Source organism: Ambystoma mexicanum, chromosome 4p, assembly GCF_040938575.1.
Source record: "Ambystoma mexicanum isolate Mex_15411 chromosome 4p, UKY_AmexF1_1, whole genome shotgun sequence".
Taxonomy (NCBI): domain Eukaryota; kingdom Metazoa; phylum Chordata; class Amphibia; order Caudata; family Ambystomatidae; genus Ambystoma; species Ambystoma mexicanum.
The window spans coordinates 929366973-929387194 of record NC_090927.1 but is presented as its reverse complement, the minus strand read 5'-3'; the positions used below and the strand labels follow the sequence as shown (position 1 = coordinate 929387194).

The following is a 20222-nucleotide window of genomic DNA, read 5'->3' as shown; positions in this document are numbered from 1 at the left end:
AAAATGATTATAAGCCCATTGACTACTAATGGGAGTATAAGGGTATGTTAAAAGCTCAGTAACTTACCCCCTTACTCCAAATTTTCACCAGTCTTGGTAGAACAAAGGAAGGGTGTTCTACGTTGCTTTTCCAGCTGAGATCCGCAGTTCTTGATTTTCAGGGGTTGCAGGTTTGAGCTTCACTCCGGTTGGTTTCTTTTGCTGATGCAAGGACTCTCGGTCAAGGAATGCAAAAACAAACGATGCAGCACCCCTCTCAGGACTGGACTCGTGTCAGGTAAGCAGGTTTTGGACGGTGCACGCCGCGCACAGCGATGCAAGAGGACTCAGTAGCCGTGGTCGGACATTCTGGTCTATTTCAGACCCCCTTTATGCTAGGACACCGCAGGAGGAAGCCTTGCAGTGGCAGCCGAGGGTCCACCAAGTTTCAGGCCTCAACTCGGTGCAGTGACTAAGTTAGCAGGCTAGCCCAAAAACAAAGCTGGTTGGCCACAGGACAATTCCAGGGCACTTCCGAAGGCGGTTTTTGTGTTGGGCACCGAGCAGACGTCGGGAATGGATGGTGCCTCCACTCCAAGGGTTGTAGCACCTTCGCAGGCCTACTGAAGATCACAAGCAAGACAGGGCTCCACCTGAGCGGCAGCAGAAGTTGGTTGACAGGCCTCCTTCAGTCAGGTTTCAGGTTTCTTCGCGGTTCTCACACCTGGACAGGATACTTGACTCCTTCAGGTTTCTCCAGGATCTCTGAAGACTGGGTGCAGGGGCCCCCTTCTTATCCTAAAAGTCAGGTAGGAGTTAAAACTCTGACTAGCCAATAGCAAAACTAGCCACACACACACACACACACCCCAGCAGTGGTCCAATCAGGACCACTGGCGGGAATATTTATGCATACCACTCAGACACACAAAAACCAGAATGTGGATTGGAGTCAGACTGGCCCAGCCCACATCCTGCCTGCAAACACACATATCCCTCCAGTAGCCCGCCAAAATGTGCTACTTTCCTGGGCACTGGAAGTCGTTATAAGGATCTTCCTGGATTCTGAGGCCAGGAAGAAGGCTAAACAAGATGGGAAAAGAAGAGGCAAGACATTTTGTGGCGCGGCTTTATTTGACCAGTAGCCACAGTCAGTAGTGAAACGCAGTAAAAGCGGTAAAGCTAAAACACAATTCCCCAAAAAGTGGGGAAAAGTAACTGCTGCCTCCGGCCCATCTTTTGAGCACATCATGAGTAACCAAAAATCCTCTGAGTGTTAGTCTAGGGAAAACAAAAAATGCACCACGTTGCACTGCAGTGTAAGCTGCTTTGTGCAATGATAAAAAGTTACCACAAGTGATACAAAAGTAACCACAAGTAGCAACATAGTAACACGACGAAGGGAAAGACTGTTTCCCAGTACTGATAGCTTGAAGCACATATCAGTTTCCCCATAACATGTGAGCAAAGGCCAGTGCAGTGAAACTTAAGGCTACATTGTACTGCAAAAAGTACAGGTCAGATTCAAAAATAAAAGCAAAATGTTTGGGGGTTCCATAAAGATGGAAGGAAAGGTGCAGTAAAGAGAATCTTTCCTAACACACGCCCCCCCCCCCGCAGACTAAGGGACAGGGGGAACTAATCCACCCCTGGATGGGTCCTCTGTTCCAGTCGGTTGTCCCTGTTGGACAGCCCATCAACATTGCTACATTTGGGATCTGGCCTATGCCCAATAGTGAAGTTCAAAGGCCTGAAGAATCATGAACCATCTGAGCCACTTTGGATGGTATTACTACATACTATCCCCACCAAAAATAACGCTGTACATATGGTTGCCTGGAACCGCCATATGTGATATTTTTGGGGGGGATAATGTTTTGGGTTGTTTGGGAGCAGGGATTGCGGGGGTGTCCACCGCTCCTTTAAAAATAATGCAGGGCTGTCCCCGCAGGTTCCATGCCTTAATATCGCTGCAGTGATATTTTTGTATGGCGATATTTTTACGGGGATATTAACACATAGAACCCTTTGGATTCTCTCCCTTAATATCTGTCAACCACTTCAATGTTGAAGGGGGGCATACACAGTGAAGTGAGTCCCACGGAGGTAGGACCTCAACTTCCTAAGTCACCATACAATGGAAAAACAACTCCTCTCCACCTGGGGCCAACTGAGTTCTCCACTCCTAAACTGGCAGCTGACTAGACATATAGGATGTTCCTCACCTTTGTCATTAAGCTGTGAAAGATGAAAGGAAAGGTGCAGTAAAGAGAATCTTTCCTAACATTAGGGATGCAAGTAGACTCACATTTCAGGGTGGCTACCCCTTCAAATGTTGGGAAAGGGGATAACTTCAGAAACTGTGAAGGGAGGGGCAAACTTAATTGCGTGGGGGCATCTAACTTCTTTACACAGTCTAAAGAGACTCTTCTGGTGAAGCTCCAATGATAAAGGAAGGTAACTCTCCCCTTCACATCTGAAGGCAGACAATTAAGGACTGCAGTGAGAATGAGCTGTCTCCAGACCCTTACCTACCATTTCCAATCACTCCCCTGACATGCAAGTGCAACACATCCCATCACCATTTCAACTGCCTAAAAATATATGCGTACAAATGCAGTTACTAACAATGAAATGCTTTATAATAGTAATTGCCTGGCCCTTGTAAATAGTGCAGTCCCGACACCGTTTATCAGCTCTGTCTTGCCCTCTTTGCATATAGCCCTGCTGGTGAGCTAGGGCAAGTCAACATAACCTAAAACTTCATGTGTGTGGGGGGTGATAACGCCCTGTTTGCCCAATGGTCATGCACCACTGGGGAGTGCAGAGATGTTACATTCCTCCTTTGTTTCGGTGTACCATTTCGATGCATGCTACTTACTTTGTCTCTCTGCCTGTGAGACAGAATAACTTTTATTTAGCCAGGCCAAAGAGTTGTCTTTGCCTATGCTTGCTTTAAAGAAAAATAGTGACAGGACATGGAAATGAGAAAGCACATACTCAAAGACATGATCCATGATCTATGAATTTCTTTTTGGGATTCAATGTATTAAAGACAGCATATAAAATTTTCAACATATTGCAGCAAGATCATTTGTACAAAAATACATTTCAGTATTCACAAGAAATATAAGCTCTAACTGTAATTTCTCCCCAGACAAACACACATAGGTTTTAAATAAAATAAAAATGTGTCATATATATAAATGGTAAAATATTACGACGTGTACCACCTTTTTCATAAGACAGAAAGAACAAAAAGGAGCCTGCAAGTAAAAACGGATATCAAATTAAAATGTAACCATACAATTTCTTGCATACAAAAAGAAATTAATTGATAAAACAAACATTCAAGTATACTGTACAGCCTACTGTAAACTGTGAATTCTCCCCACTCGCGTTATTGTCTATTCCATACACACACACGAGGATATTGAAAAGCTTAAAAACAATAGCTTTAGAATAGCCAAGAGAAAAATATATCTGATATGCAGCTTTGTACATTTTCTAAAGGCTTCCCGGTCATGTGAATAGACAAATGGCGCTTTTACATCCACACAACGTAACACAAGGGTGGGCGTTTTCTTTTCCTTTTACAATATAAGTTCTTCTTTATAGGCGACATAAAATGAAACATCCTCCAGCCTCACATTTACCAATACAAGCAAATCGACAGCTTTGGGATCATGAGGAGGACAACAGAGGGGTTTTCGATATTATTTTTCTTCAAAAAGAATCGAAATACGTCATAGTTTGCTGCTCGATCGCTACAAACAGCAAATAGGAGGAAGTGCCGAGGCTGGAGGGCAGGCACTGTAGTTTTATGACTCCGAGGGAGACTAGCTCATGGGCTGTATTCCTCGTGACACTTCCTTAAATTACAGCTGCCATTTTGTACAGCGCATCGGTTGTCTGGTGGGCTTCCCGGAGCGGATCATGCCATCGTGTAACCATAGCTTCCACAGTGTAGCGCCACAAGAAGTCTGTCCTTCAGGATTTTCTTACTTGGGTATTCAGGCAACTTCAGCATGTTGATACTGAGAAAGAAAAACACTTCCATTAAATGCGAAGTCTGCGAGTCGGGGTGGACTGATTGTTCTGTGAGCACCGCACGGGGTAATTTACATGCAACAGTCCTCTCAAATCTGCATTCAAATTGGAAATCCCTGAATAAGCTATCTTTATGAAAGACGAAAACAGCGCTGCACACTGCGGGCGCCTTTTTGCATGTAAATGTGGTGTGGAGAAAATGTTTCAATACCTTAACAAGCATTGACAACACCAATAGGTTTGTTTTTTTCAGTAAGCACAAGTGAGTATGAACATGGACGGACAGTGAGCCAGTGAATATGAGTGGTCAATTGTGGATGATTAATGGTTGAATATGTGTGGGTGGAAGCATGAGTGGGTGAAGGTGAGTGGAAGTAAGCATGGCTGTATGGGGGATGAATGTGTGGGTAAAAAGGTTTGGGGGATGGATGAGTGGGTAAACAATAGTGGATTGATGAGTGGGTGAATGAGTGTTAAAAAGGATGGATGAAATGTGGGTAAATATGGTTGTAGGAGGAGGGATATGCAGATAAATATGGTTGGATAGATGAGCGGGTGAATATGATTGTATGCGTGGATATATGAGTGGGTGAATATGGTTGCTTGGGTGGATGAGAAAAAGTTAACCACCTTAGTGACTAATGTTTTCCTAGTCATTAGCCCCCCTATCCTCTTTACTTGTGGGAGTATGTTCAGCAGGGATGGAACGGGGAAATTTGCACAGCAAAACCATTGTCTTTTCCCTGTAAAATGCATACTGAGGAATGGCATGGCAGAGTGGAGCATGACTAGCCCTGCTAACTCAACCCACCAACATTACCCATCAGTCCTTTCAGAGCCACCCGGGGAAAACCTTAATACATTTTTTAGTGGGATGGAGAGTGGGAGGTATGGAAGAAAGGGGATGGAAGAAAGGGGATTATGAAATAGGAAAACAATAGTCACAACAGTGAGTACATTTATTAATCCTATGTCCTGTCCACTTTACTCCATACTTTTGGGAATATTGAGAAACAGATAAACCCATGGAAGGAGATACTGACAACCTTATCAAAAAGGTTGGGGAGAACTGACTAACCAAATATAACGTATCCATCACAGCTCGTATCCATTTACTCATTCTTGCAGAATGCAGATAGAGAAGCCCAGGGGTAATGCATCTTAAGGCGCATTTTGTTGAAAAGCAAACATGATAGCCATGGCAGTGTAAGTGAGGAGAATCTCAGATGAAGACTTGACCTGACATCTGTAAGACTCCAGAACACAAGCTATCATCCATCTATATAAGCTTGTGACATAGGATTTTGAACCACAAAAATAATGAAAATGCTGTCCAATTTCATGAAATTCTTAGTATGATCCTGATAACATTTCTAAGCTTTTTATAACATCTCGACAGTCAGGCTTCCTCATCCTCAGTTTAAGGAGATGGAAAAAACATGGAAAGAACCACTTCAAAGTTAATATGAAATGGTGTAACCACCTTGGGAAAAAATGAAGGGCGAGTTCTTAAAGCAGCTTTTCCCTTGTGAAGAACAAATTACTTACCTTGGTAATGGTCTTTCTAATGGGTTTTCCACGAATTTCTCGTCTTAGATATCATTCTGCAGCAACAGAAAACGTCAGAAAATGTTCTCTTACTGTGTGGGTTTGGTGTGGAAAACCCCTTGATAATCCTCGGCATCACGACCAGATGTGACATCAATACAAAGAGCTGGCACCGTGCCCCGTGGCCCAATATTTCTCATTTCTTCCCCCGTGCTCACTCGCTTTGTGGAACTGTGCTTTGTACTCCCTGAAAAGAGAAATACTGTTGGCTTGTAAAGCCCTATAAACAGGATGGCAGAGAAGGAGACTTGAAAAGGGCACAGGAGCTTTTTGATTGAGGCATAGGATCGGAGGGCGGTGAGAAATTCATGTGAGAGGCATCAATCAGAAAGAACATTACCAGGGGTAAGTCATTTGTTTTTCTAATGGATTGTGTACTGCCATTGATTTCTGATCTTAGAGAAACTCCTATAGCAGTGCTTACTTCCTTGGAGGAGGGAAGGAGAGCGACTCCCTTTGCAATTCTACCTTAAAACATTTAGCAAGACTGCTCTGCCGAATCGGGCATCATGTCCATCTAAGGCAGTGGTCTTCAAACTTTTTGAGCCTGGACCTCCAGAGCAAAATGTGGGCAGGCCGGGCCCACTCAAAAATACCAAATGGACAGTAAGTCCAAATGGCTATGATGAACTATAGCATGCTGTCACCGCACCCTACTCCCAGTATAGTGCCTGGGCTCTCCCACCTGCTCCCATCACTGGGCTCCCTCACCCCACTCCTAACCCAGTGCCAGGGCTCTCCTCACCCCACTGCAGACCCTGGGCTCTCCTCACCCTGCTACCACAAATGTCCCAGGGCTCCCAAAACACTGCTCCCAGCACTATGCCATGGTTCCCCCCATCCTGCTCCCAGCATAGTCCCTGGGCTTGCTCCAACTCACTCCTAGCACAGTCCCAGGGCCATTGGTGGATGGTGAATGTTTTAAGTGGAGTGGCATAATTATGTCTCCCAGATATGCCACAGTAACTGAGTGTAGCAAGGGACCCCAAGCCAATCAAGAAGTGTTCGGGGATTTAAAAAAAATTATTGGTTAAAATATTGCATTTTAGAGCATACTTTTTAAAAAACATTGGGTAAAAAGCCAAATGGGTATTATTACTGGACATCTATGACAGATGTCCAGTAAAAAGATATCATCCCTGTCCCCTGGGCCTCCCAGCGTCTAACACACACACACAATCAAAGTGATTATGTTTGTATGCAAGGAGCTGAGGGGCCCAGGGGGAAAGAATGGTATTTTGGTTCTAAGTGAAAAGATTTTTTTTAAAAGATAATTTCACTAAAAGACAGATTTAGAAAGACCACTCCGTGACCGCACTGAGTCTTTCTAAATTGAACTGTCACGCCCCTGCCGCACACGAGTGCGCGGAGGGGCCGACAGGCAGAAAAACCGTAAAATGCAACCTTATGTTATATGGTGACATAAGAAAAATGGATCCAGCACTATACAGAGCTCTTTCAGAAACCAAATGAGTGCCCAGAGTATGCAGAGATAAATGAAGCGCTGTGGAACATCGTTATTGAAAGAGATTATATATATATAATAACATCAAGAAGTTAAGCTCATCCAGCGCGCCGGCACCCGATGGGTTAACAAATTACATCTTAAAACAGAACCCACAGGAATGGGCAGACTTCTGCTATAAACTTTTTAAGATGATCATAAAGGAAGGCAGAATAGCAAACTCGTGGAAGCGGGCAATAATTGTACCAATTTTTTTAAAAGGTGCAAGACTTGAGCCAAAGAATTACCGCCTATAGCGCTACTGGTTGTAGTAGGTAAAATCTTTGCCACCCAGTTGCTAAACCAATTAACAACATGGATTGAGCAGGCCAGTGTGGCTGACTTGCGGCAAACGGGTTTCTTCAAACGCGTGGGCTGTAGCCTCAATCTGTTCATCTTAAATACACTGAAAATGGAGGCGATTAGAAAAAAGACACCTAGATATATCGCCTTCATAGATCTGGCTCACGCTTTCGATGGGATCGATCGAGAGAGGCTCTGGGAGAAAATTATTAAAAAGAGGATGTCCAATAAGCCTAATCCCCGCTATAAAAGAACTGTACTCAGACACGTCAGTACAAATACACCTGGATAGGAATGGCCACCTAACTTTACCCATAAAAACAACTTGTGGTGTGAAGCAAGGCTGTCCATTAGGAGCTACTCTTTTCAATCTATTCATTTCAGATGTTGCCACAGCCTTGAAAGAAGTTCATTTGTTCCCACAGAAGATCAATGGGAACAACATCACCAACTGGATGAAATACACGGACGATATGGTACTCTTAGACCCGACACCCATTGGTGTGCAGAGGAAGATCACAGCACTGAAAAAATATACAGAAGCGAATGGTTTGGCCATCAATGTGCAGAAGACCGAGATCTTAATAATGAAAAATCTACAAGGCTCAACCAGGAAAAAAAAACAACAAGCACCTGCAATGGAAGGTAGGAAAGGATACTTTGAAGGTTGTGATAGAGGCACAGGAATCATAATGAATTCGAGTATTAATGACGAGCCGATGTCAAGAAAAATTGCGTCCAAATGCAAACAATTAGCTGCGCAGGCAGCGAGTATGCATAAAAGATACAGGAAGCACTCTTTAAAGCCAGTTGTATCCTTTTACAAAAATAAACTCATACCAGCACTTACTTATGGAGAAGATACACCATTTGGCTGCTCCCACAAAATCTGGTCTCAATGTAAACATATTATCTGGAAGAGAATTTTGATGAGCGTTACCTCAATCAAAGCAATGGTGAGATGGAATACGTTAGCCTTATACAGAAAGGTGACAGGAACGGACAACCTACCACAGCTTAGGATACGAAACAAGCCAGCAGAGAGTGGCATTGACACACTCTTAAGTAAGTGGAGGCAATCCTGTGAAGATATCTTAACACAGCTAAACACAGACTGTGAAACTCTTATGGAAAATCTGAATGCTGTAAAGAAGAAACTGTTTGAACAAGATTGGATTGAAACATACGACATAAGAAAGCAACATAAGCGCATGAAGAACGCCCCGGCTGAGGTGAAAAAACTAAATGCCCTGCCAAAGTACACAATTAGATTCCCATACAAAAAGCGAGGAACAATCTTCCTAAAGTTCAGATTAAATCTATTTGAAACAAAAGAAACTGAATATAAAAGGAAGGGAAATCAGGATAATGATCAATCATGCAGATTCTGCAAAGAGCCTGAAGAATCCTTGAAACATCTTGTGCTGTTTTGCCCCAAGTTGAAAGAAGAAAGAACGAGATATATGGGGCCAGCAATTGCCAAATATCCTTCACAACGGCAGCAGAATGGTGGGCATTAATGTATGAAGGAGATAACAATAAATTGACATTCGCATTAACATTTTATTTGGAGAACCTGAAAAAGAGACTACAGAGTTGAATCTCCATGGAGGGAATAAAACTAAGCACAAGATGGCTTATAAGAGGATGTAATGGAGCAGCATAGAAGTCTGGAAAGGATTAAAAGGACTGACTAAATTGGCTTGGTTGATTCAGATGCGAAAATAGATTTATCCCACAATGACTCTAGATTTATGATTGCATATATTGAGAGACTGAGGATCTCTCTTTTTAAGTTATGTAAAGGAATGTTTAAATTGTCTTCTTTTTTTAAAAAGTTTGTAATAAACTCTAAAAAATGTTTTAAAAAAGATCTTTTCACTAAAAGACCAATTTATAAAGACCTCTCCGTGACTTTATAAATCAAACTGTCACGCCCCTGCCACACACAAGTGCGCACAGGGGCTGACAGGCAGGTCAGGACCCAGAAGCGCAGGACCAGGAGAAGGGGTAAGTGTGTGGATGTGTGTGTTTTGTGTATGTATCTGTTTTGGTTTGGGGGAGTTGGGGGTGATGGGGGACAGGAAGGATAAAAAGACCTTTAAAATGCCAGTTTTACGATCAAAAGAAAATCGGTCAATGTAAATCGGTCTTTTTCTCTTGAGACCTTTAAAAAGAGATCTTTTCACATAGTACCATTTTTTACTTGACATCTATGATAGATGTCCAGTAAAAAATACCATCCCTATCCCCAGTGCTCCACAGCGCCTCAGGAGAGCTGATTTTGGCAGGTGGGTACGGGGATTGTGCAACAAGGGCATTTTTAGAATATCTTTGTTGTACAACCCCCACGCCCCCGCCCACAGTAGCCAAAATCAGCTCCATGGACTAACACAAGCACACACATTCACAAAGCAAGGACTCTATCATTCACACGAGCACCCATCACCATACACTCACTCATAACACAAACATATACGCATCCATACACATAAAAAAATAAAAAGATAAATGAACATAAACTTAGCTTCTGCCCCAGTGCAAAAGCTTCCGTGCAGGGGCCTGAGTGTGGGTGCTGAAACACCATCCTCCAGCCTGCCCTGACTGTGTGTGCAGGGAGGCACAGGAGCTCCCTCTCACACATACAGACATGTAGTTCCCCAGCCAGCATTTCCAATAAGCTATGCAAGGCTGGCGAAGCAAAGCGCCCGAGCCTTGCATGACACATTGAGCATTTGTGGATGGGAAACTGAACTGTCAAAAGGAAACAGTGTTTCCCTTTGACTTTTCATGCTTGGGTCTCCGACACCCACGCCCCCGGGAATGTGGCCGTGCCCCCCACAACCCTGGTGGGGTGCACCACACAGTTTAAATACCTCTGATCGAAGGTTTCAAGACAAGAACGCTTAGCAAATGTGTTCCATGATGACTGTGTTGCTGCTCGTTATCAGAGGCATAGTCAGGGTTGTCGAGCAAGTCGGGCCTGAAGCTACTTTAGTTGGGCCCACCTTACCTGCAAAGGCCCTACCCTGCATACACCTCTGCTTTGCATATATCGAAGGTTGGCAATTCTATTTGTATTGTAGAGGAAGTGGCTACTCCGCTAGTAGAGTGCGCTCTTAGTCTTTCCGGGACTGTGTTGACTGCTATGTTACAGCATCCAGAAATGGCTAACACTTTCAATCTAGATATAGTTGGCGTGGTTGCTGCCTTTCCATTCATAGGGCCAGTGTAACTTAAGAATAGCTGAAGTGGCTTGTTCTCGCTATGCAGAAACCCAGGGCCCTTTTTGGGTCTAATCTGTGAAACCTCTTTCTTCTTCCTTTGAAGAATGAGGAGGAGGGTAAAACTCCAATGGTAAATGAATTTTCTTTGTTGAGTGAAACTCCGAAATCACTTCGGGAAACGGGATGGGCAAACTCTCACTGCCACCTTGGGCCTGATTCTGAGGTGTGTGTTATAATGAAAAAGTGCTGCGTCTGAGTTGAAAGGCACTACTCCATGAAGACATGTATTTTGATGTAATATGGGAGTAGCAGCAATAAATGAAGTCCACCACTCATGCAAAGTTGTGATTTACGGCAATTGTGGCTGCCAAAGACTGTATTCAGAGGCCAGAACACCCTTCCCACACCATCCTAAAGAGGCGGTTATTAACGGTATCCTGCAAGGTGCCGTTAAACTCCAAAGCACATTTTCCCCCATTATTAACATAGCATTTCTCCGACTGCAGAACCACTTTTCTAATTTAAGAAAGTTTAAGAAAATGTACTTAAACTAGAAAAGTGTCAGTCCCTTGAGAAAGGCTTGCAATGCCACTGGGAGCACATGTTTCCCCCACAAAGAGAGACTTTAGCAGTTTTTGCTGCTGGAAAGCACATTTCCCCTCCAATATTTCCACGCATCTCAGAATAATGGTGCTGGAAACTGGAGGGGAGAATGTCCGCTTTCCTCGCTATATTTAGCACAAGCTCAGAATTAGGCTTCTTGCCCTTAGCAAAAATAGTGAAAAGTTGTTTTCTATTAAAGTTCCTGGAGCTTGCTGACCTGATAGCGAGTAGAAAGGCTGTTTTCCAGTAAACGAGCCTGAGCTGGCAAGAGTGCATTGATTCGAATGGCACTACCATTTGAAATATTAGGACCAAATTCAGATCCCACGCCGGCAGCACAAAGGGTTGGGGTGCATTTACTAGTCCCTTCAAGAATTTGATGAACAGAGGCACTGTAAAGTAAGAGCCTTGGTCTGGTGTTCATTTACAAATGGAGAGCGCTGCCAGGTACCCTTTGGCCTTAGCCACCTGAAGCCCTTGCCACACAAAGTGTAACAGGAAAGAGTACTGCAGCGATTTTGAATGATAAAGGATCCAAATCTTTAATTCTGCACCAACTGCAAACTTAATTCCAGTGGTAAGGTAAAGAACCTTCATTGCTGGTCTTCTAGCCGAGAATAACACCTCTGTGACGTTATCTGGGAGTAGCCCTACAGATAAGGGGAGCATCAGCCATTTTCTCTCCTTAAAATTGGCAAATACTCCCAGCAAAAAAATAGGGAGTAAAAATACTCCCAACAAAAAATAGGAAAACGACATGTAGAATCTCGCACCCCTGTTTTTACCCTCAGCTCCATGGATATGTTTGAACCAGTAGTGCCCTTAGTACCACAAGAAGAAACTACTATTTTAACTGCCATATTGAAAAAAGTCAACATGTATCTTAACGTGCAAATAAATACATATTACAAAGATATTTCAGTTTTTCAGTTGAAACATATTTACCCACGTATAAAATGCTCTCATTTGGAATAGGACTTACAGTTTTACTCCCTAAAAATGATTTTACTCCCAACTTTAAAAAACAGGGAGTAAAATACTACCACTTCCAAATCTTATCTGGAGCAATGTCTGGGAGGTTGCAATTTCTGTATCTCATCCTCTCAGTAACCATGCTTGGAGTTTGAGAGTTTTGATATTAGGGTGAAGGATTAAATCCCCTTCTTGCGAGAGAAGGTCTCCTCGGTTTGGATAACGACGTGAGAAGCAGGTGGCCAAGTGCAGAAGGTCCAGGTGCCACTTTCTCCTCGCCCAATCTGTAGCTTTCAGGATCATGATTGTTCCGTATCTTCTCAATCTCCTGATGACATGTAGAATGACAAGAATCAGTGGGATTGCATATAGAAGTGGAAAGTTCCAGTCGACTATGAATGTGTCCCCATTGCTATTCTCAGGGGAAATTCCCTGGAGTAGAACAGCTTGTACTTCCTGTTGGGGCTGGGTGAAAACAAATCTACTTGAAGGGTTCCCCAGAGGCTGAAGATCTTTACAAGGGGTTCCTGGCACATTTCCCATTTGTAGGATATTAGTGTTGCCTACTCAGAATGTCCACCATTGTGCTCTCCCGTCCCGGCTAGCTGGATTGCGACGAGGAGATTTGTCTTTGTAACACCAAAAACCAGAGCTTCATTGACTCTCTGTGCAGTGGTAGTGGCCCAATGCTTCCTCCCTTGTTGAGGTAGCGCATGGCCACCGTGTTACCCGTCATGATCAAGGCTGTTTTCCCCTGTAAAAAGGCAAAAAGACCATCGGCCCCAGTATGATCACCCTCAAATCCAAAAGGTCTATGTGAAGTCAAGATTCTGCTGGGGACCAGAGTCCGATCACTGTGAGTTTGTTCAGGTGCGGGCCGCAGCCCTTTAGTGAAGCATCCGTCACTATTGTCACGTCGGGCCAAGGTTGCCAAAATGGTTCTCCTGCTATCAAGTTCTCTTTGCTGGACCACCACAGGAGGTCCTGTGAAATCCTGGTCAGGACCTGTAGAAGGTCTTTCATGTCCGAGAACTGGGACCGCTGAGAAGATCTCATTTTTCAGTCTGGCCTCTGGCACCAAGAACATGAAGGATGCCATGTCTGAGTAGAAGTGGCAGGCGCAATCCAGATGACCCGAGGCTTGCTCCTGCGAGTGAGCCCTGATTAGCCAGTCGACATGAATTCCCTCCCTTCTTAGACTGGCTGCCACCGCCACAACCCTCAGCCGTAGGGTCGGCCCGAACGGCAGCACACCAAAATTGATAGTGTGCACTGTCGATGAAGTACCTCGTGTGCTTGGGGTGAACAGGCACATGGGAGTAAGCATCCTGAAGATCCAAAGACAACAGATAATCTTGAAACCCTAGGGCCTGAAGGATCTGCAAGTGTTACCATCTTCAATTAATCCATCTTGAGGAACTTGTTTAAGGTTTTGATGCCGTTGCTGACCCGGATGGGACAGAAGCGTTAGTGGAGGACTGTGTGGCCTTTCCTACCCCTACCTCTGGTATGTCTGGCGAATTGTCGTCGTCTAGCAGAAGATTGTCCTCTTCGTCTTCGACTAAAGGACCAACAGTAACAAACAGGTCTTGTTTTCCATGACAAGTGCCCCAACTAAGTGGATTGGTGGTGAACTGCGGCTCCATTTGCTTTTGCTGCAGCCTTCGAAGCCTGTAGATTTTCAAGACCGCCATCAGAATAAGGACATCGAAAGGCATATCAAGCAACCTAGCTTGAACATCTGGTGCAAGCTAGACCATCTGGTGCAAATCCAGTTTTTCAGAGCCAGGAAAAGTGCCTTAGCAATGAGCTGGTGCCCATAGCTCTTTCTAAGAAATCAGATGTGTCCAAGCCAGATTGCAGGGCTTGGCACATTGCCTCCTTAAGATCAAAAACACTGTTTAGAAACCCATCTCTTTTTTCCCCTTTTGGGATGTCTTCTGCATCTTGCTCAATGACAGCCCATAAAGTGTGGGTGTATTTACTTAATGCAAATGAAACATTTACTGCTTTTAGTCCTATACTGACGGATGCAAACATTTGTTTTAGGCATCTACTTTTTTGTCAGCCCTGACTTGGGGCAAAGAAGGTAGGCTGTTGATTTAGCCCCTTAGGTGGCAGTATGGACTACCAGACTTTCCAGACTTGGGTGTTGTAAGGAACTCATGGTGGCAACAGTAAAGACAGACACAGGTGATCACAGTTCAAGGGTGTTTATTAAACTGTATGCAGGTTGTAAAAAAGCCTAATCTAAATCTAAGATGGGAGCAAGCGTCAACCATTAAATGAAAAATAAGGCAGCCCTTGTGGCGTTGGGTCAAATTAAAGGGCTTATGCTAAGAAAACCCTATTGCCAATCCTTACAACTAATACAAAAAGGGTGTGGAATAGTTTTCAAGAAAAGAAAGAAGTGTTCACAAATAATGTATTGCATTCAACTAATCAATTGATCAGTTCCTTTCTCAATGAACTTCGGGTGATGACTTTTCACCCCTGGATCTCCCTCGACCAGGCTCGGACCCACTTGACAAGGGGGACAATTCACTTCCCCTGGTCTTCCAATGCCTCTTACTTTCACAAGTTTTAATGTCCTTTTAAACAGTACTTCAGGGTTCGTCACCGATTGTCAGCTTCCCTCTTCCGGGTTCACTGTCGCCAACTTTCATAGACAGTTCACTGTGGTCGGGTTCACTTTAGTCAACTTGTATTTGGGATGATGTTTCTTCACCCTTGTGTACCCCTCTTCCGGGCACAGAGCGCTCTCGATTCTTAGCCTCCCTCCGCCGGGTTCACTATGGCTTTTCTTGTTCATGAATCTTAATGTCTTTTTAAACAGTCTAAACGGACATCCCTCTGCCGGGTTCACCTATGTCAACAGACTGTTTCTTGGGACTTTAGACTCCTCTTCCTCAGCGTCCCTCGGCCAGGTTCACTCTAGCCAACTTCATATTTCCTCTTTTGGTTTCAATGTCTGTGGGATTCACTTCCCTTGCTTTCTCATGACGCGGGATTCACTTCCCTTACTTTCTCTACAGTTCTTAGGTCAAAGGTTTTCAACTGTATGGGGATTTTGCTTGACCTCCTGTATGCCCACTTTGACGGCTCTCCTATGGCCTTCTGGTACTGTAGTTTCACTCAGACGAGGCTTGACCAGAGTTTCTCAGAGCAGCACCCACGTGGTGCCGGTCCTCTCTGCAGCTGGTCCCCCCCCCTCAACAATTTACTGTTTCAAAGTCTCTTTGTACTTTTTCATTGTGCCACTTTGCAGTTTTAGCTGAACACAGTTCGGTTCTTATCGGCCTCTTCTTTAGACTCACCGGCTGCGATGAACAACTTGGCTTTCCTTGCATCTGGAGTCAAGGATGGTACCAATGCAGCAGAAGCCTCCCTCGCTCTTGCCTGTCAGTGTAGGCACGATCCGTGTACCGTTGGCATCTGTTGCAGCACACTTGGGCTATTGTCCTCGGTCTTACAATTCCGTCTGCAGAGTTTTTGCGGGTCTGTGTCATAAAGGGCAAGGTTGGTCTCTCCTTGTTAGCCTCTCGATATTCACCACCTTTCTCCTCCTCTTGAACTGCAGTGGTAGATTAGCTGTCTCGTTGTGTGGTCTGCCTTGCTCGTACTGTGCTCTCTTGCTCCACCTTTCAACCCTGTGGGGCGAGGAAAGGGCCGTCAGGTGTGTGTGATTTAGGTCAATTGCTTGACTCTGCCCGACTCTTGTGTCAGGACATATCAAGTAAACAGTTTTAACATTAGCCCATTGTCGGTTACAGTGCAAGTGTGTGTTAGGATTTTTGAGTACCCTACAGTGTAGGATGGAGAAGGTGTTTTCGGAAGGGTGAGATTGGTGGGGGTTATGAAACAAATCAGAATGACCAGAGTTCTTATCGTAACCTGAATATGGGGAATTGTGCGAATGGTAGTGTGTTGTCAAAGTGAACTGGGAATTCGGAAAATAATGAGGAGAGGAATGACAGGGAGAATTCGGACAGGAAACAGGAAAACAGGGATTCTAGGAAATATACCTTTTGGGTGCTAGTGGGTTTGGGACCTTAGAGGATTGGTTATGTACGGATGGGTTGTTGGATCTGGGTAGGAGAGTTTTAATGGGCGGAAGCAGGGCAGATGTATTGTAACCAATAAAGATCTTAGGGTTTTCATCCTCCTCTCTTTCTTCCTCTCTGGTGCCATAGCACGTCTCACTTGGGATATTTTCCTGAGCACAACCCTGGGCTCCTCTATCCGGGTGAACCTCTCTTGCTAGTCCGCTCATAGGGTTGGGGTCTGAGAATGTCGGTCCTCGCCAGGCCACCCGAATAAGGGCTTCCCGAGGTCTGCTTGGGAGAATACCCTCAGGTTTCTCACAGTGTTTTGCCAGGACGTCAGGCTCCAAGGATGCAGGCCTATACTTCTTTGTAAGGTCACCTCTCACTGCTGGGGCCAAGCATGGCTTATGCAACAGCACCATACACAGGTCCCTTAAGGCTGCATGAAAAGGGAAGATTGGCTCCTTTTGTGGGCTCCTATCCAAACTGTCATTCAGATCATATTCAGTAACATTTCTGGTAGGAGGTTCCCAACCCAAGGCTTCAGTAACTTTCCCCATGACTGACCTATATGCAGCATTAGGGTGAGCATGGGGCTCTTGCTGGTATAAATCTATCTGACGAGAAGTGTCTGGCACACTTGCATCTTGGAGATCAGTGGCTAAATCAAGAATCTTTGTCTCCTCCGAGAAAAATTAGTCGAAGGATTAGTACACTGCAAGAAATTTAGCCCAAAAGGGGCATCTCCATCATCATCCAATATAACCTCAAAGGAAGATATCAAATCTTTCCTGGACCTTAGAGCGCATTTCATTGCTGGAGGATCTTCGAATCTCAACGCAAATAGGCCTTTCGAGGGAGGCACTGAGGTGAAGAGTGTTCAGATCGACACAGCCGTTAACAACGACCAGGGTTTATAGATTTTTCTCTGCTTTATGCCAAGGCTTTTCGGTACACAGAACTTGCCTTTACCAGAGTACCTGGTGGCTTTAAATGCAGTGGACTCTGATCTCTTTTGTGCCAGAGACTCCGAGAGGGGGTCGATGGGGAAGCTCTCTCGAAATTTTTGAGCATCTTCAATCTAAACTGCTCCATTTGTCTGCCGGAGTGGACTTTGATGGGAACATTAACTGTCTTTCAGGTGAGGACTCAGATGATGAGTGCCGTCTTCTTAGATTTTCTGCAAGATCAGTCAACTGAAACCATTGGTTCTAGAAGCTTATGGGGAAGAGTTGCCAAACTATAGTCATATCATATGAGGGATATGTTTTTTTTACAGGTAGAAAGAACCAAAATGTGTCTGCAAATCACAGGGTTAGAAATGGAGCAATGCATAGTCAGGCAATTCCTGTAGGCTCCTATCCTAGAGCTGCTAGGTAAAATCTGCAGCAATCTACCATGATGCCAGAGGCTGCCAAACTAGATAAAAATGAGAGAATTTCTGAAAAATCTTGAAGAGGGCTGGAACTCTTTTGCAACATCCAGTGACAAATGGGTCCATTTACTTTTATACTGTCTCCGGATAGTTTCTTTCTTAGCCGCATGAAGAATAACTAGGTTCTCCTCAGACAAACCAAGATCAACAAATGTCAATTTCTCAGGTATCAGGCCTCAAAGTTCAGAGGTTGTGGGGATGGGTGAAGCATGTATCGCCGTCTATTTACTCAGCAGATCTGGATCTTGAGGGAGAGGCCAAGGAAACCTCCATTAAGAGGTAACAAAGATATGAAAAACAAATCTTGGGAGTCAAAGGGAATACAAGTTAATGCATACATTCCCCTGTAACTCCATTGAATAAGCAAGAAATCTCCTTGTGATTTTAAACCATGACCCATCCAAAATGTGTATAGAGTGCATTTGCGATTCTGCTACATAGTGAAGAGATCTCGTTCCGGCGTTCCTCAACTCTGAAGGATTACCAAGCCGCCAAGACCATGAGCTCCCACTCATGAATTGAATGGGAGAGTCAGGTGAACCTATTATTTATTTATTTATTGTACATTTATTGTACATTTGTATGGCGCCTATACACAAGTGTTTCCAGGCACCACAAGACAAGATGGGGGGAGGAGGGCATGGGAATCACAAATGTAGAACAAAAAAACAGTTATATTGGCCTTGTGACAATCCTACCGTGCAAGTGCTTGACAAGGTGGGTGGCCGATGGCAAGTGCTGCCAGAGGATGAAATGAATTATATTTTATTTATATCGTGCTCGTAAACAAGTGTTTCAGAGCGCGACCAGGCAAAAAGGGAGGGGAAGAAGGGAGAAAAAACTAAAAACGAAAAACAGCGATCTTACTAGGCCCAGTGACATTTAAGAAAGCGCAAGTGCATGGAAAAGGGAAACGGGAGAAAGTGCATGGCGGGCCGGGAGGAGAGTGGAAAGTGCGAGGCAGAGGAGAGAGCACATAAATAAATATTAAATAATAAATAAGGGTGATAAACCGTGGTAGTGCAGCCAGCAAGTAGCAGGTGAAAGATATATCTGATATGTGCAGAAGAAAAGTGGGAGGGGGACTGTATGGGTACAGATACAGAACCCTAGTGCAGAGGGTTGCCTGGAGGCAGTGCAGGAGGGTGGCAGGGTGAGCAGGTACCTGGACTCGAATGACAGAGGGTGGCCAGGTGCACAATGCCAAGAGTAGAAATAGATCAACAGGGGAGAAGGGGGGCAAAGGCAGAGGCAAAGGGGAAGGTCTTGAGATGATTCCGGAACCGGAGATGTTTTTCCTCAAGTTTCAAGGTGGTCGGGAGGCTGTTCCAAAGGGAGGCACCACCCGGAGATAGAGATCTACCCCCAGCTTGTTTCTTTGCAAAACGACTAACCCTGAGGAAGTTAGAAGTTGAGGAGGGAAGGGCTCGAGAGGGGAGGTATTTACGGAGGGATAGTTGAAGGTATTTTGGACCCAGGCCCCAGAAAGCCTTGTGGACAATGCAGAGGGTTTTAAATGTAATCCTTGCATCCACTGGGAGCCAATGGAAGGATTTCAAGGCTGGAGAGATACGATCCCAGGGCTTGAGGCCGAGGATAAGTCTCGCAGACGTAGACATGACATAGATCATTGGCGGCACATCAGGATGTAGGGGGGACTGGTAGTGAGTGGTCTGTATGACTCTGAAAGGGCCAGGCCTCAGTCACAGTGACAGGGGGAGAGTTAGCGCAGGAGGGGAGAGGGAAGGAAGAGGCGAAAAGGAAAGTCTTGAGTAGTTTGCAGAAATTAAGAAGATCCGGCTCAAGTGGGGGAGGGAGGCCGTTCCAGAGGGAGGAGCCAGTCGAGGAAAGGGATCTACCTCCCACTCTCTGCTTACAGAAGCGTTTGACCTTTAGAGACTTGGAGCCTGAGGACGGAAGGACTCTAGTCGGAAGGTATTTAGGGGAAAGTGGGATTGTAAAGAGGTCTAAGGCTTTCAGACAGCCTTGTGTATGATACAAAGGGTCTTGAATTTGATCCTTGCGGTCACTGGGAGTCTGTGGAGAGATTTTAGGGCTGGAGAGATGCAGTCCCTGGGCTTGCGGCTAAGGATAAGTTTTACAGTCTTATTCCGGATTAGTTGAAGGGGGCAAAGGGAGGAAAGAGGCAGGTTGAAGAAGAGGCTGCTGCAGTAGTCAAGCCTAGAGAGAAACAGGGCTCTGGAGATGTTGAGCTTCTGGGGGAAGGTGAGGAAAGGTAGAATGCCCCTGAGAAGGTGAAGCTAAAAGTTGGACTTCTTGGCAAGGACCGTGATGTGTGGAGAGAAAGAGAGAGAGGAGTCAAAGATGATCCCAAGATTTTTTGCCTCACAGGTGGGTGCAGTGAGGGGCCCCAAGGAATCTGGCCAGACGGCAGGGGGAACAATGAGCAGGTGCCCCAATGAGAAGGATCTCTGTCTTACTGGCATTAAGGGAGAGATCATTGGCAGAGCACCATTCCTGAATAGCAGTCAGGC

General features: G+C 44.9%; 1 protein-coding gene across 3 annotated transcripts in view; it reads right to left on the bottom strand.

The window, feature by feature from the left end:
* Positions 1-3006: 3006 nt before the first annotated feature.
* HACE1 (HECT domain and ankyrin repeat containing E3 ubiquitin protein ligase 1) overlaps positions 3007-20222 on the bottom strand; it is an 838224-nt gene continuing 821008 nt past the window's right edge. For 2 of the 3 annotated variants that reach the window (XM_069606519.1, XM_069606521.1), the window contains one exon: positions 3773-4016. In XM_069606519.1, coding sequence (XP_069462620.1) covers positions 3914-4016 — 103 coding nt within the window. In that variant the 3' untranslated portion in view covers positions 3773-3913. Of the gene's footprint in view, positions 4017-20222 lie in introns of all 3 variants that reach the window. The other variant, XM_069606520.1, reaches the window with a different exon arrangement.